The sequence below is a fragment of the Colletotrichum truncatum genome (genome assembly GCF_014235925.2).
Source record: "Colletotrichum truncatum strain CMES1059 chromosome Unknown Contig_0001, whole genome shotgun sequence".
NCBI lineage: Eukaryota > Fungi > Ascomycota > Sordariomycetes > Glomerellales > Glomerellaceae > Colletotrichum > Colletotrichum truncatum.
In genome coordinates, this window is record NW_027222398.1 from 7,924,980 (window position 1) to 7,939,424 (window position 14,445).

The 14,445-nt window shown below is 54.5% G+C and overlaps 4 protein-coding genes across 4 annotated transcripts; 2 read left to right on the forward strand and 2 right to left on the reverse strand.

Moving 5' to 3' along the window:
* Positions 1 to 452: 452 nt before the first annotated feature.
* On the forward strand, positions 453 to 1,496 carry CTRU02_202184 (Ras-like GTPase-like protein; the record flags this gene model as incomplete). The annotated part of the gene is made up of 2 exons (XM_036719592.1): positions 453 to 645; positions 736 to 1,496. The coding sequence occupies 2 exons, from the start codon at positions 453 to 455 to the stop codon at positions 1,494 to 1,496; spliced, it is 954 nt and encodes a 317-aa protein (XP_036588294.1).
* Positions 1,497 to 2,389: 893 nt separating this feature from the next.
* Positions 2,390 to 8,379, reverse strand: CTRU02_202185 (Sec63 Brl domain-containing protein; the record flags this gene model as incomplete). The annotated part of the gene is made up of 2 exons (XM_036719593.1): positions 2,390 to 7,435; positions 7,489 to 8,379. The coding sequence occupies 2 exons, from the start codon at positions 8,377 to 8,379 to the stop codon at positions 2,390 to 2,392; spliced, it is 5,937 nt and encodes a 1,978-aa protein (XP_036588295.1).
* A 1,038-nt stretch (positions 8,380 to 9,417) lies between these two features.
* CTRU02_202186 (synaptobrevin) lies at positions 9,418 to 10,492 on the forward strand (the record flags this gene model as incomplete). Its single annotated transcript, XM_070203998.1, has 6 exons — positions 9,418 to 9,438; positions 9,551 to 9,629; positions 9,736 to 9,868; positions 9,952 to 10,008; positions 10,082 to 10,344; positions 10,452 to 10,492. The coding sequence occupies 6 exons, from the start codon at positions 9,418 to 9,420 to the stop codon at positions 10,490 to 10,492; spliced, it is 594 nt and encodes a 197-aa protein (XP_070062580.1).
* Positions 10,493 to 11,543: 1,051 nt separating this feature from the next.
* Positions 11,544 to 13,688, reverse strand: CTRU02_202187 (uncharacterized protein; the record flags this gene model as incomplete). The annotated part of the gene is made up of 1 exon (XM_036719595.1): positions 11,544 to 13,688. One exon carries the CDS (start codon positions 13,686 to 13,688, stop codon positions 11,544 to 11,546), a length of 2,145 nt encoding a protein of 714 aa, XP_036588297.1.
* Between the last annotated feature and the right edge of the window lie 757 nt (positions 13,689 to 14,445).

Below are 14,445 nucleotides of genomic sequence, written 5' to 3' on the forward strand. Positions count from 1 at the left end.
CATCGGCCGATCACTGATCTCGTGGGTGCTTACATCAAACTTGGCGCAGCGTGACTGTTCTTAGATTAAGCCGATTCGGTATCTGAGAAAAGGGCTTTCTGCATGCTGTCCACCAAAAATATTTGCCCGTATTAGAATAGACGAAGCCACAACCGATCGTACGCGCTACGTACCAGGCATCGGTCGTATCGTACCAGCACTGGCTTTTGAGGACTCGGACCACAGCATCACAAAAGCCCCTCCCCCTTCCAACCAAGACTAGTACAACAGCCACAACCGAAGCGAAACCCATTTTCTTCAACGACTCACCCTCGGAACTCTCACCAACATTCCCCGTTTTGCAAAAAATCCCTCCTCGGTTGTCCATCACCGACTGCTAGATCGAACGACCGAACGATACAACATCAGCGCGCGCCTGCGCTCCCTACCCCCCTCCCCCCCCGTTCTTGAGAATGTCGTCCCTCGAGGCCAAGATTGTCGTCCTCGGCTCTCAGAATGTCGGCAAGACAAGCCTCGTCATGCGTTACTGCAAGGGCTCCTTCAACCCGGCACAAACGACATCGACCGTAGGCGCCAGCTTCATGACCAAGCGTGTAGTCGACACCGACACCGATACAATGGTGCGCCTACAGATCTGGGATACAGGTATGTCCACTTTCTACACCTCCCAGCCTCTCTTGAGGCTCTTGATCTGCTCATCCCATGTATCTTGTGGCGTCGACTGACAACTCCCAGCCGGCCAGGAACGCTTCCGCTCTATATCCCGCCTGTACTACCGCGGCGCCAACGCCTGTATCCTCTGCTACTCCATCACCGACGCCCAGTCCTTCACCGAGATGGGCATCTGGCTGACCGAGCTCCGCCGCAACCTCCCAGGCGACGTTGTTCTGCACGTCGTCGGCACCAAGGCAGACATCGTCGCCCGCGATCCCTCCCGTCGCGAGGTCCCTTTCGAGCGCTGTATAGCCTACGTCGCTGAGAACCTCGCCCCAGGCCTCGCCTCCACCCCGCCACCCACCGCCACTCCCAACGGGATGCCCTCCTTCCTTTCTTCGTCCGATCCGCGCCAGTCCTCCTCGCAGGTACAAGGCAGTTTTGGTGGCGGCGGAGAACCCAGGAGCCCTAGTTCGAAACGGAGCTCTGGGTTCTGGGGTCAGGAAGTCGGCTGGGATGCATGCCACGAGATCAGCGCTGAGAGCGGTGAGGGTGTTGAGGAGGTGTTCCGGGTCGTGACGCGGAAACTAGTCGAGCAGAATCGCAAGATGCAGCAGGCACTTCTTATGGCCACCGCCACACCCGGCACGCCAGGTTACGAGACTGGTATGGACGGCGGATACTTTGATGGTATGAACCCGCGCGGTAGCTTCCGTGTTGGGCGGGACCGTAGGAGCTGGCTCTTCTCGCCAGCCTTCTCGCCTGCTGTTACGGTCGAACCGGCGGGAACGGAGCAGAACGCCGACGAGGCTGCTGCCAAAGCGAGAAGGAAGTGCTGTTAAACCTCCGAGACGAGCACACGGGGTTACTTGAGACATTGGTCATGACAGACAGAAAAAGAAGGAAAAAAAAAGAGAACGAGAAGACGACGATTCCGAGCATGGATCATGCTGCATCGAAGCGCCACGAAGAGACGGATTCAGACACAAATAATGGGATACCCGATGGCGCGTGCATACTTCGATTTTCGACATACCAGCACCTGCACCTAGCACACCTCCTCCCTTACCTGAGCGTAGGAGGCGATGGAGACGACCTCACGGCGGGGAGCGCATCATCCGGACTGGTTCTGAGGTATAATCATGTGCTTTCACAACCCACGCAAACAGCATACGAACAGGATAACCAACATTATGTTATTTTTCGTCGAATTCAAGCACGGTGTGAGGCGTTTTGTTTATTTTGAGCTTTTAAATCAGGATATGGGGATCTTGGTTTTGTTCTGCTTGCGAACAGGATAAAGGGATATGGGAATGGAATTTGGGTTTGGGTCTTTTTCCTTTTCCTCTCACTCGATACTTTACGCATACGACGACGCGAGGCCCTCGTTTTTTTTTTTTTATTGCATCATACGCATTGGTTCTCTTCTTCTTCGTCTTCTTCTTGACATAAGGGGGGTGTACAGAGGGAAGGGGTGGTCTCTCGCGAGAAAGCATTGTTTTTGGGACGGCTTATTACGGTTCGTTTTCAAGAGTGGGTAGAGAGGGGGGTTTTCTTTCCATTTCTTGTCCATGTATTTCTTTCCAAGCATTTTTTTTTTTATTAGGGGGGGCTAGGCGCCGTGATGCACTCACTCGTCCACATCGTCATAGCGTATGCTGGCTTTTTACTCTAATTCACATCCATCTCATGGAAAAAATGCATCCAGGCCTTTTTTATATCTCATATCTCTCCTTTAAGCCCGTGAAGCTCCACTCCCCTGCTGCTGCTGCTGGACCTGAGCCTTCTTAGACTTATCTACATCGTCGTCCACCACGGGAGCAGCAGGGATATCGATGCCGGCGACCCTGTACTCGAGCCCGACGTAGGCGTCGCTGACGACGATGACGTCGAGTTTGCGGCCCTGCGCGGGCTCGGGGATCTTGAAGATTGCGCGGGCAGACGGCTTGGAGCCGACGGCGACCGTTTTCCCGGCCCCCTGGGACCACCCCGCGCGCTTGACGGCGACGACCTCGTCGCGGGAGGGGTCGGCGAGGACGACGAACCAGCCCTCGTTCTGGGGCTTGGGGAAGCGCGGCGCGTAGACGTGGGCGTCGCGCTCCGTCAGCGGGTTGATGCGGCGGAGGTCCACGGACAAGGAGAGAGCCGTGGTCTCGCCGACGGAGACGGCGAGGTTGGGCAGCTGGGCTACGGCCCGCGCGAACTTGGGTTGCTGGTGAGGCGGCACCGAGAGCTTTTTGGCCAGCTGGGTGATCTTGCCCGGGGACCCGTTCAGGGCGCCGATCTTGGCGAGGGAGAGGTTGGAGGTGTCGTTCTTGAGGGTGTCGACGCCGACGCTCGGGAGGATGGAGGCCGGGTGGTCGGTGGGCCAGCGCGCGGACTTGATGCACTGCAGCAGCTTGATGAACTCGAGGCAGCTGGAGAGGTGGCCCAGCTCGGTGAGGACGTCGATGGACGCCTGGATGATACGGATGGCCTGGTCGAGCACGCTGGTCTGGTCGCCGACGTAATCGGTGATGGGGAGGCTGATGCGCGACATGTGAGCCTGCAGAAGGAGGAAGGCCTTGACGTGGGGGTCCCACATGGGCAGGCCGAAGGAGCTGCCGGGGAAGAGAAGGTTGCGAGAGAGCTCGTCGTTGATGAGGTCTTCGTTGTGGCGGACGGGGAGCTCGTCGTACTCGGTGGCGCGCGACATCCAAGACAGCACGTCGAGGAAGGAGGCCTGGGGCTTGGCGTGCTTGACGAGGTGGCGGATGGTCTTGTGGGAGAGGTAGTAGTAACTCATGATCTTGCCGAACGGAGTGGGGTCGACGTCCCCGTTGGGGAAGACCTCCACGCAGCTGGACTTTGCGAGCTCGTCGAGCGACTTGTCGATCATGTCGATCATGAAGTCGTTGGCGAGCGTCTGCGCGGCGATGCTGTTGTGCTCCTCGGCCGAGATCTCGAGGCCGTAGTACGACGGATTCTTGTGCAAACGGCGGAAGAAGAAGGTCCAGGTCAGGTAGTCCAGGGCGTCCTGCTTCGTCACAATGGTCTCGGCGGAGACCTCGGCGCAAAGATGGTTGTCTAGCACCGTATGGAGGGACGACTCGACGGGGAAGCCCGTGTGTAAGAAGTGCTTGTAAAAGTCCTTCTTGGCGTCCTGGGTGAAGATGCGCGCCACACCCGAGTTATCGAACTGCGGACGGCCCGCTCGTCCCAGCATCTGGAGCACGTCGGTCAGGTCCATGTCCTTGTAGCCCTCGATCTTGGCGTCGTAGAACTGCGTGCCCTTGACGACGACGAGATGGGCTGGTAAGTTGACACCCCAGGCGAGGGTACTGGTTGCCACCAGGATCTGGATCTTGTTGTTGAGGAACAGCTCCTCCGCCAGCTGGCGATCAGACTCGACGAGACCAGCGTGGTGAAGGCCGATACCGAAACTGATGGCTTCCTTGAGAGCGTCATCCTTGACTCTAGCGAGGTTGAGCTGCAAGTCGTCTTCGTCCATGTGGAGGAACCGCCTGGGGTTGTCCTCCATGCCACAGTAGTTGATGAGGTCCTTGGCCGTCAGGCGGGTTTGTCTTCGAGAGGGTACGAAGACGATCACGGGCTTGTCAGGGCTGTGCGTCTTGACAGCCAGGAAAGTCGGCCTGTTCATAGACTGCATCAACGGGCAGAAGCCCCTAGTTTCCGGGAATCCATCAATATATAGCTCCAAGGGCACGGGGCGGACAGAGTGTCTGAAGTTGAACAGACCCTCCTTTACGCCGAGCCAGTTGCCTAGATCCGTGGCATTGGCGCATGCGGTTGACATTCCAAGCAGGCGGACAGAGTTCTTGATGGATGCCGCAATGTAGTTCATACGTGAGACAATAATTTCCAAAATAGGTCCTCGGTCTCCAGCGAGCAAATGAATCTCGTCGATAATGACAAGACTGACTTGGCGGACGTAGCCTCTCGTCTGCCAACTACGAGAAATACCGTCCCACTTCTCGGGGGTAGTGATGATCACGTCTGCGTCTTTGATCGTGCGGGTGTCCGGGGTGTTGTCACCAGTCAATTCAACCAACTTCAGGCCAAGAGGTCGAGCAAGTCTGGCTCCCCAGTCCTTGACACGCTCGCGAACCAGGGCCTTCATGGGCGCAATGTAGACGACCTTGGATCCGGGCCGCTCCTTGAAAGCCCACCACATTGCCAGCTCTGCCGCGACTGTCTTGCCACTGCCTGTCGGCGAACCGAGAAGGACGTTCGCTGGCGTGTGGTAGAGCGTGTGGAAGATCTGCGTTTGCATGGGGTTGAAGAACTGGAAACGTTGAGCGTAAATTTCCTCGAGGGCTGGGTTCTTGAGAGCGCTAATGGGCAGCGGCTGCAGATTCAATAGATCGGTGTACACGCTCTCGGTGTCAGGCCGGATGAGATGCTGGAAGGAGACGGGAGTCACCGTCTCAGCGCCGAGCCATCGATCAGAAACCGCTCGTACGTAAATTTGAGTCGGCAGGGGATCCGAAAGGGGAATTGTAAAGTTCAGCTCATGATCATCGTGGATCTTTCTCCTGTTAAGGATGAAGAACTCGTGATGATAGATCTCTGACGTCTCGGAGTTCTCGACCCAGATATAGTACGATTCAGATGTTCCGTGGGTGTGGTCGTTCCATCTAAAGTCGGGGTAGATGAACAGCTTGATCCGAAGAACATCGCGGTTGAGAGGCGCAATCTCAGCTTCAACACTAACCGTCGGGAAGTTGTTGAGAATATAGGCGATCTTCTTTCCGGCGCTTTGGTTATGAACGAGGCTGCCAATCTCTGCGGGTTCCATATCCCTCATCGCCTCGATCGACAGATTGTCTTTGGTATCAAGCTGGTTAAACACCGACTTGGGGAAGTCAAATTGATGCAGAGGATGCTGGAACGGCCAGATACGTTTTTCAATCGACTTGGCAAGGGTGAGCAGAACCAAGCACTGGTGTCCCCATCTCCTATTCAGGGCAATCATGAACAGTGCTCTGCAGATACGGCCAGCCTGTTGAGCAACATAATTAAGATCATTGCCCAGAGCAAAGTCCTCTGGCTGAGCCCTGGAGATATACGCCTGAAGCAGGATGTTTGTCTTTGCTTGGGGTGTATCGATGCCGCCGTCGACATCGCAGGGTACGACGTCGTGTCTCAAACGCGATAGCTCCTTCTCTTCGGAGTCTCGTGACTGAATGTTGTCAAACTCTCCACTCATGCTGATCATCTTGAGAATGTCGGCTTCCGTGGCCTGGGGCTGCATCATGGTGTTGAAGATCTGGATGCTAGTGTGCAGGATGTAGTACTGGCTAGCAATACGTCCAATATCTTTGCTACGAAGCTCCTCGGTTACCTCGTTGAAAATAATCATCTGGCTCTGCTGCAGAGTTCGAGCTGCTTGAATGGCCAACTGGCGACGTCTTTGAACGAGCGTCGGGTCGTCCCTGATTTCGGCCCATTCAATACCGTAATTCATGGGGCTCCGTTGCATACGGACAAAGAGATAGGAATATCCGATCCACTGAACGGCTTCTGGAATGGATGTCACAGTACCCAGCGCAATCTCGGCGTTGAGGTTGTCCACGAGTTTCGTGGAGAACTTAGACTCAATCGGCTGTTGTTCGGTGACGGTGGTCAAGTAATGATGGAGTCTGTCCTGCGTGGTACAAATCATACCAATACCGGTGTCTTCGAACTGGGGACGACCAGCACGACCAAAGATTTGCAGGACATCGAGAATACCGAGATCAACGAATTTACCATCTTGGGCACTGTAAACTTGGGTTCCCTTGATGACGACGGCGGCTGCAGGCAAGTTGACACCCCAAGCGAGAGTCGCTGTACAGCAAAGGACTTTGATGACACCTTCTCCAAAGAGTCTCTCCATCAAGTTCCTGTCAGAGCGTGCCATACCAGCATGGTGAACACCCAATCCCTTGGGAATCAGCTCGCGCAGATCTCGCGCCTTGGATTGCTTCATGTCTCGCACTGCATTCTCATAGTTCGGGTGACCAGTTGGATCAAACAAGTCCACGCAAAAGTCCTCCACGGCCTTTTCATGAAGCATCTTAGCCGTGAGAAGGGTATCTCTGCGGGAGTGGACAAACACCATGACTTGGTGACCCTTCTGGAGCATGTCCCTGACTTTCTCGAAAGCGACCTGATCCAAATTTTCCTTGGACTGCTTCGAACCAGCCTTGCCCTTGACACCGATGAAGTGCTGTTCCAGAGGAACAGGGCGGAAGGACGCATCGAAATAGAACAGACCCTGGTATCGGTTGACTTTGAGGAAGTCGGCCACATCGATATAGTTGGGAAGAGTAGCACTGAGGCCGACGATGCGGATCAGGGATTGGGTGCTTTCGACCTGCCGCTCTGTTCTGGCGACGAGAGACTCCAAAACGGCACCACGTTCATCGTGGAGCATGTGGACCTCGTCGATAATCAGCAGGCGAACCTTCTGAACCAACTCGGTGTCGCCAGTTCCCTTTCGCGTGACAACATCCCACTTCTCAGGCGTGGTGACAATGATTTGTGTCTGGACGATTTCGGCCTTGGTCAGATGCATATCTCCAGTGAATTCGCGGCACTTGATACCCAGCCATGCCAGCCGCTTGCCGAGCTTCTCGGTGACCTCAGCCGCGAGGGCCTTCATGGGAGCAACGTAGACAATCTTGAAATCTTGAGCATCAACAGCAAAGTCTGTAGCAGTAATATCCTCGATGGGATTCGGAGTACAGTAGTGACCAATTGTTTGCAAGATGGTCAGCATGGCAGCATCCGTTTTACCCTGCAAAGTGTCAGTACCTACTATACGGTGGTCATTGGAAGTAAGTGACTCACGGCACCGGTAGGGGCACAAATAAGCATGTTCTCATTTGTCTTGTATGCCACAGGATGTACAAGACTTTGCATGCGGTTGAGGGCCTTATAACCCTTAAAAGTGCCGCGGCAGAGGCCGTCCATTTCGGATATCTTGACCAGCCTCTGACCAGGACCAAGGACACCTTTCTTTCCTGCTGGTATGGCATACTCCTCATACTTTTCGAACTGGAGTCTCTCGCTGCCCTGGGGAAGCGCGTACTTCTTTCCGGAGTGGCTAAGGGAGTTTCCGGCGTTGTAAGCCTTGTAAACGTGAGGATATTGGACCTCTTTGGTCATAGCCGGAGCAAGCGCAGCATTTTTGTGTTCATAGTCCTGGCGTCTCAGAGCTTCTTCACGCTGAGACTTGGTCAGTAGCCGTCCGGTAGCCTCCTGGTTACCCTGAGACGCCATGGCTGATACAATCTTCTCGCGGTGACCGAGCAACTCGATGATGAAGTCGAAATCGTCAAAGCCAATGAGGTCGGCCAGTTGAGACTGGAGCTCCTCATCGCCTCGACCAGAGGTTAACACACTCATGATTTGGCTTTGGAAAACATCTTCAGCCAGTCCGTTTTTTGCAGCAATACCTGAGCACTTGCTTGCGAACCAAACAGCGCCATACGGATCGTCGCCATTGGTGGCGTCGGGGCCATCCAGCTGGTCGCTGCTGTAGTCGTCGTCCTCATCATCGTCAATGAAATCCCACACATCCTGGGCCGCATTTCCAGACGAGTACCCCTCGTAGTCGTCGTCAAAGTCCACCTCGGATGGTGGCTCGGAGGGGAGTTTAAGGCCGGCAAGGGCCGTCTTCATGGCTTCGAATTGAGCCCGCCATTGGGCTTCCGCACTATCAAGATCCGCAGGCGCCATTTTGTTCGGATGCGAGAGCACTGAAAGTCTCAAAATATTTCGGTAAGATGAGAATGTAGCAGGTGAAGGCTTCGTGCCCGATGCTCGCTGGTCGCCTGCAGTGATGAAATATCAATCCCACCCAAGGTGCACTGAGGCCTTAAAGAGTCACTCGCCGATTCGCCATCACGAAGTGGGGCAAGAGGATTACAGTACCATGCACTCCCGTCGTCACTGTAACTGTTGGCCAGTAGCGGTAGAAAAAAGTGATCCATCCAATGACGTCCTCCGTCTTCTAGTGGGGGTTCTGGTCCGTTCCCCGCCAGGCACTCGAGACAATGCCGCACCGCTTCTGATCTAGGCTCAATATACGGATACGGATACTGAGAGACAATCATCCGGAGAAGCGCCCTGACGCTGACCGCCACACAGCTGAGGACGGAGGAGGGGGCCGTCCGAGCCTCCGAAGCCGCTACAGACGGTCGACCTACCGCAATGCCCACTATCTCATGCACTACCCAGCCATTTCAATGCTGGGTGAGGTAAGGCACGTTCAACTATGCCGTAACTCTAGGCACCGCCCCCCTGTAGCGAACAAAGGGTACCTAGGCTGGCTTCTGCCGCAGGTGCCTCACCACCTTAATTATTCTGCAGCCTGGAGGGGCAGCCCGCTGATCCAAGCCAAGTTCCCTTACCTTAAGTGGGTGGGCATGTGATGTACGCCTGTCCGTAGTAGGCCGATTCCACCGTAAACCTTGACGTCGCAGAGACATTCTCCATCATCCTCCAACTTGGACAGTCCCCTTTCTCCATTTCTCATATCAATCCCTCCAACTCTAGTCCTCTACCCGCAACGATACCGCCTTTCCCTTCCCCTCGACGACAAAACCTCTAATTCTCGCGAGAAACAACTTCTACAGCGCATTACTTCACGCACGACCAACCACTTGTTACCCCTCGCCCCTGAAATTCCGTCGTAAGTCGCAACCAGTTCTCCCCCGCCAGACCGCCCAAACGAGAAAGACGACGACAAACTAACCAACGCAACCTCTCCAGAATATGAAGCTTCACTATATCGGCGTACGTTTGCTCGCTCTCCCCTTAGCCCGCCATTCGCCCAGTCCGCGACGTCACCCCGCGCGCTGCGCTGCACTTTCCGGCACATACCGCTGACGCCATACGCCCCATGTAGATCCTCCGCAACGACAGCAAGCCGGCCGTCGAGCTGTGCAGTGAGATGGAGCTGTCGGCATACTCAAGATTCACAAGAAGTAGGTTGACCTAGAGCGCATGCGACACCCAAGTCGCATGGGGTCGCGAACAGATTCACAGCCAACACACGCATGCTCGGTATCGGCTAACACCCGCGCGTCTCAGATAGTTACGCCGAGTTCATGACCCTTTTCTCCAAGAAGGTCGCAGAGTCCACCCGCCCCGGCCAGAGACAGGATATCGAGGAGGGCGACAACACTTTCCACTGCGTGGGCAGAAGCGAGGGCATCTGTGGCGTGTAAGACGACGACCACCCACCTCGGTTGTGCTGGAGATGCATGCGCCGCTTTTAAAAACAAGAATACTGATTGTCCATTGTAGTATCATCTCCGACCACCAATACCCCAGTCTGGTAGCTCACCAGCTTCTGTCAAAGATGTATGTGCCAAGACTTTAAGAGAAATCTCTCCCTCGAGATGGCTACAAGACAAGGCACTGACCAAGATTGCAGCGTCGACGAGTTTCTCACCAAGCACCCTCGCTCCACGTGGGCCACCGGCGAGCCCAAGCTCGCCCTCCCCGAGCTCAAGGAATACCTCACGAAGTACCAGGACCCCCAGCAGGCCGACTCCATCCTCAAGATCCAGAAGGAGCTCGACGAGACCAAGATCGTCTTGCACAAGACCATCCAGAGCGTGCTGGAGCGTGGCGAGAAGATTGATGATTTGGTCGCCAAGAGTGACGGTTTGAGCTCCCAAAGCAAGATGTTCTACCGTAAGTCACCCGCTTGCCATATCTCACCATCGTGCTGGGTCTCCTCAATGCGGCGGAAAAACCGCAGCTCTGACGGTTTTTGGTCAAACGTACTAACCCCTCTACAGAACAGGCAAAGAAGCAAAACTCGTGCTGCATCGTCATGTAAAGCCGGCCTTCCTATTTTCTCCTACCAATCTTGCTTCTCCTCCTTGGTTATTTCATGTCTGGCGTTGGACGTTTGGACTCGTTTCAGCATAAACACTCGCTCCCGGCCACGCTCGCTAGGTTTGCAAGGCATAAACAACATCTATTTTGCAAAGTTGGGCTTTTGAATCCCCTCACTTTTTTGTGGAATGGAAAGCCCGTGTTCATATTTTCCGCAACGGTTATGTAGTGAACATGAACGACAGTTCAGGAATAATACAAATTTTGGTGTGCTTACCTTTATGCGTAAGAAAACGAACGTTTGAGGATACGAATGCTTCCATCAATCGTCCGATGCGATTATCCACCAGGTCCCTAGCTCATCAAGACACCCTCACATTCCGCCACGTAATGTCTAGGTCCTTAGTCACACATTCCCAAAGACTACGAGTCTAAAATTAGGAGAAAAAGATATTCATATAAGTTTTAAGCTTTAGGATTATCTACTCCCAAAAGCTTCTTCCATCGATCATGGACGATGAAGACTCGGAAAACAATGGACAAATCGGCTTTCCCATCCATTATACACGCCACGCCCCCAAAAGAGAAATACGAAACGTTTCCCCCTCCCCCCTTTCCCCCTCGACAGTGGTATCGATGCGGCGACCCTCCAGGTCGCATTAGAGAGAACAAATGGGGTTAAAAAAAAATCCCCCTTTCTTGAATATTTGCCAAGTCGCTAGCAGACCTTTTTTTCTTTTGATCGAACTCACACACATACACACGCACACATACATCGCTCCAGAAAAGAAGCACATGAATGAAACAAGAAAAAGGCGGCCCGGCTCCAAGCATAATCGTAGCGACACAAAAAAAGTGGTCCTCCAGAGTAATAGGGTTTCGAGAATGTAATAGTCAAAAAGGAGTTGTTCGAAAAAGACGGCGGGCTTTGGCGCCATCTAAAGAGTGGACGAAGAGAAGGCTCAAAACAAATGTCCGTGGAAGTAGATACTCCAAAAGTCGTGAAAAAAGTAGTGTAACATAAGGGACACGTAAAGCAGGAGAGGCCAAGTTTATTCATCCTCAACAATGATGCGCTCACTTTTGCGGTTCTGCGCGATCTGTTGTTCGAAGGTCTCGCCAGGGCTGATGAGCGTCGGCGTTGAGCTCTTCGTCGAGGAAAGGCGCTCGTTTCTACCAACTGTAATAGCTGCGACAGGGCTCTTTATGCTGGGGCTTCCAGCCACGCGGGCGGTCTGTGTCTTGAGCGGCCGCAGCATCCGGCGTTGTTGTCTGGAGATGCTAATCTGTCTGGCGATAGAGATTTCAACAGCGGCGCGAAGGGCGTCATCGGGTTCGGACTCATCGAGTGACGGCTTTGTAACGTGTGTGTAGGCTGAAGACACCGATGCAGGCGAGCGGTCTTTTGCGCTAGGGGCTGCACTTGGTGCTCCGCTGGAAGGTGCGGTTGACTCGGAAGGAGTAATCATCTGCCACTCAGGCTCATAAATTGTTGGCTTCAACTGTTCCGTCAGGTGGATCTCTTCTGATTCTTGATCATCGGTGGGAGAGCCAAGAAGAAGGCCAGACTGTTCCGGGCCAAAGGCATGTGCGTTCGAGACATCATGCGACCGAGGAGCTCTCGGCTCGGGGGTTGCAGCATCGGCTCTGGCGGCCTCTAGGTAGAAACGGGGCCGTGGAGGTTCGAAACTCGACCTTGACGGGGAGGGGAGAAGTGCGGGTGAGGTATTTGAGCGGTGACGAGGTGATTGAGGCGGGTTATTTGCTGTCTCCGAGGGTGTGGCTGGGAATAGTGACAATGAAAAGGCGGGCGATTTGGTGGGCTGTGGTGACGTCGCCCTCCTACCCCTAACACGCTCCTTCTCTTCCTCTTCCTTCATGGTCTGGTCATTAATTGTCTTGAGCCTGTCCAAGGTAGCCTGTCGCCTCGCCAAGAGGGAAGATGCCCCTTGGTGCTGCTGCTGTCCCCCATTTGGACCCTGAGACCCCTGGGGCTGTCCCAAAACATTGCCGAACATGACGCTGTACCGCTCCAGCTTGATGTCTGGGATTTCAACATTCAAAAAGTTTCCTGCCGGCTTGGTGGGTAGCGCGGGTACCTGCATGGAAACATGCACCGGCGCTGAGATGTCTGATTTCTTAACTCTCTCGCCTCGAGTTGAGCGCGTTGATGCCATCCTGCTTAGTAGTTTGGGAGGTTTCGATTCTTTAGGGCTAGGGGGAGCGGCCAGCGGTCCTGCTGTTTGTGAGCGGATCATGGGTGGTTTGCTTTCCCCAGGTCTTCGTTCGGTATTTCGTCTTCCCAGGTCAGTAGCTTGGCTGCTCTGTGGTATACTCTCAGCTTCTGCCCTACTACCCACTGGCTGTTGAAGATTCATGGGAGAAGAGATGGCGATGGGAGATGCAAGTCTCTTGCTCTTTGACCGCCCAAACAACTTCCACCTTCCTGACTTCTGCTTCGCCGGTGGTGGAGCGGGTTCCGCAACGCCCTGCTGCGTGGGTTCTGGTGATGCTCTAATCATGCTGGTGCTCATGTTCGACGCTTGCGGTTGCCACTCATTTCTCGGCGGGGGTACGGGCGATGTGAACTCGCGAGGGGGGTGAGTTGGACTTCCTATCGCCATTCCTATCGCAATCGTTCCCATATTGCTATCCATAGAGTCTGGAGTTTGTGTCCTGACCGTAAACGTCCGCGCCGGGGAAAAGTCGCCGGGACTCTCTACCGGGGATGCTGGGTTGTCCCGTATCGGAATGTGATACGACTTGTAACCTCCACGCGCCGACGACTGAGGCCTGATGTATAAATCATCCTTGGAAATTCGTCTATCCGCAAAAGATTTGAAGCTGACGGTGCTGGCATTATGAGGTGCCGGCCCTCCACTGGTGCTCGGCCGTTCAGCCATGGTTGAGGATGCTTTAGAGCGAGGAGGTGTAGGTAGCGGGCGATGACGGTATGTGTTGCGAGCTTCGACGGCGGCGACGGCGTCGGCGGCGGCAGCAGCCTCTGAGGAGGAGGAGGAGGGCACGCTCTCGTTTTGAGAGAGGCTTGAGTCTTCCTTGGTCAGTTGGAAACTTGACACAACGCCCGGCTCCCCCAGAACGGGGGACTCTGGGCCGTGCGTGTGCGCACCACCGGGGGCCCCTCCACCAACCCTCATGCTCTTCATAGATCTGGAACGATTGACCAAATTGAACATGCTCCTCTAATGGTGCGTAGCAGGACTTCACTATGCTAGCGCCTGGCCGATTCTTGTTGACAGGGCTAGAAAGCAAGCAACTGGGCCGGCTGCCCAGAAAGCGAGCGGGGTGTTGGGTTTCGAAAAAGGAGATAATGAGAACCAGTTACAAAACTAGCGGGTGGAAGGCTTGGGCTGTTGCTTCACGGTCTCTGTAGCCTCAGAAATGAATTTTTAAAAAAAAAAAACAAAGGGAAAGAAATGGTTGGTAGAAAAGGTAATTGAATGGCAACAACCGGAGACCTGATGAAGAGAAGAGACCTGGTCCCCGATATTGTACCCATAAGGTATGCAGAGAACAGGAGATGACACTGACGGGGGTCCCCTTCGACTTAACTTTACTTTGATATCGTTCACCTTGGAAGTCACCTCTCCCCACGGCCAGCAGACCCAGAGGCCATAGCCCAGAGCCCAGAAGCCCTCGTTCACCCACCCCAGCACGCGACTCGCAACTTTGTCGCCTGTTTGAGATTGAAAGGGCGGATATTTTAGGGGGGGCTGATCAGCGCAAGGATGACGCATCTTCCATCCTGACCATGGGGTGGTCTGTGGATCAAGGGTCCCGGTCGTTTGCGAGCGATAAGTCGCGTATCTTCTGCGGTCGAGTGGAGGTTGTGTGGTTTCGTGTGTCAGACTAGTGAGAACTGTAGGGAAGACGGCGGCGAAAGCATGATTAACGGAGTCATCAGCTGCATGGCCACTGCATGGCTTGGGCGGC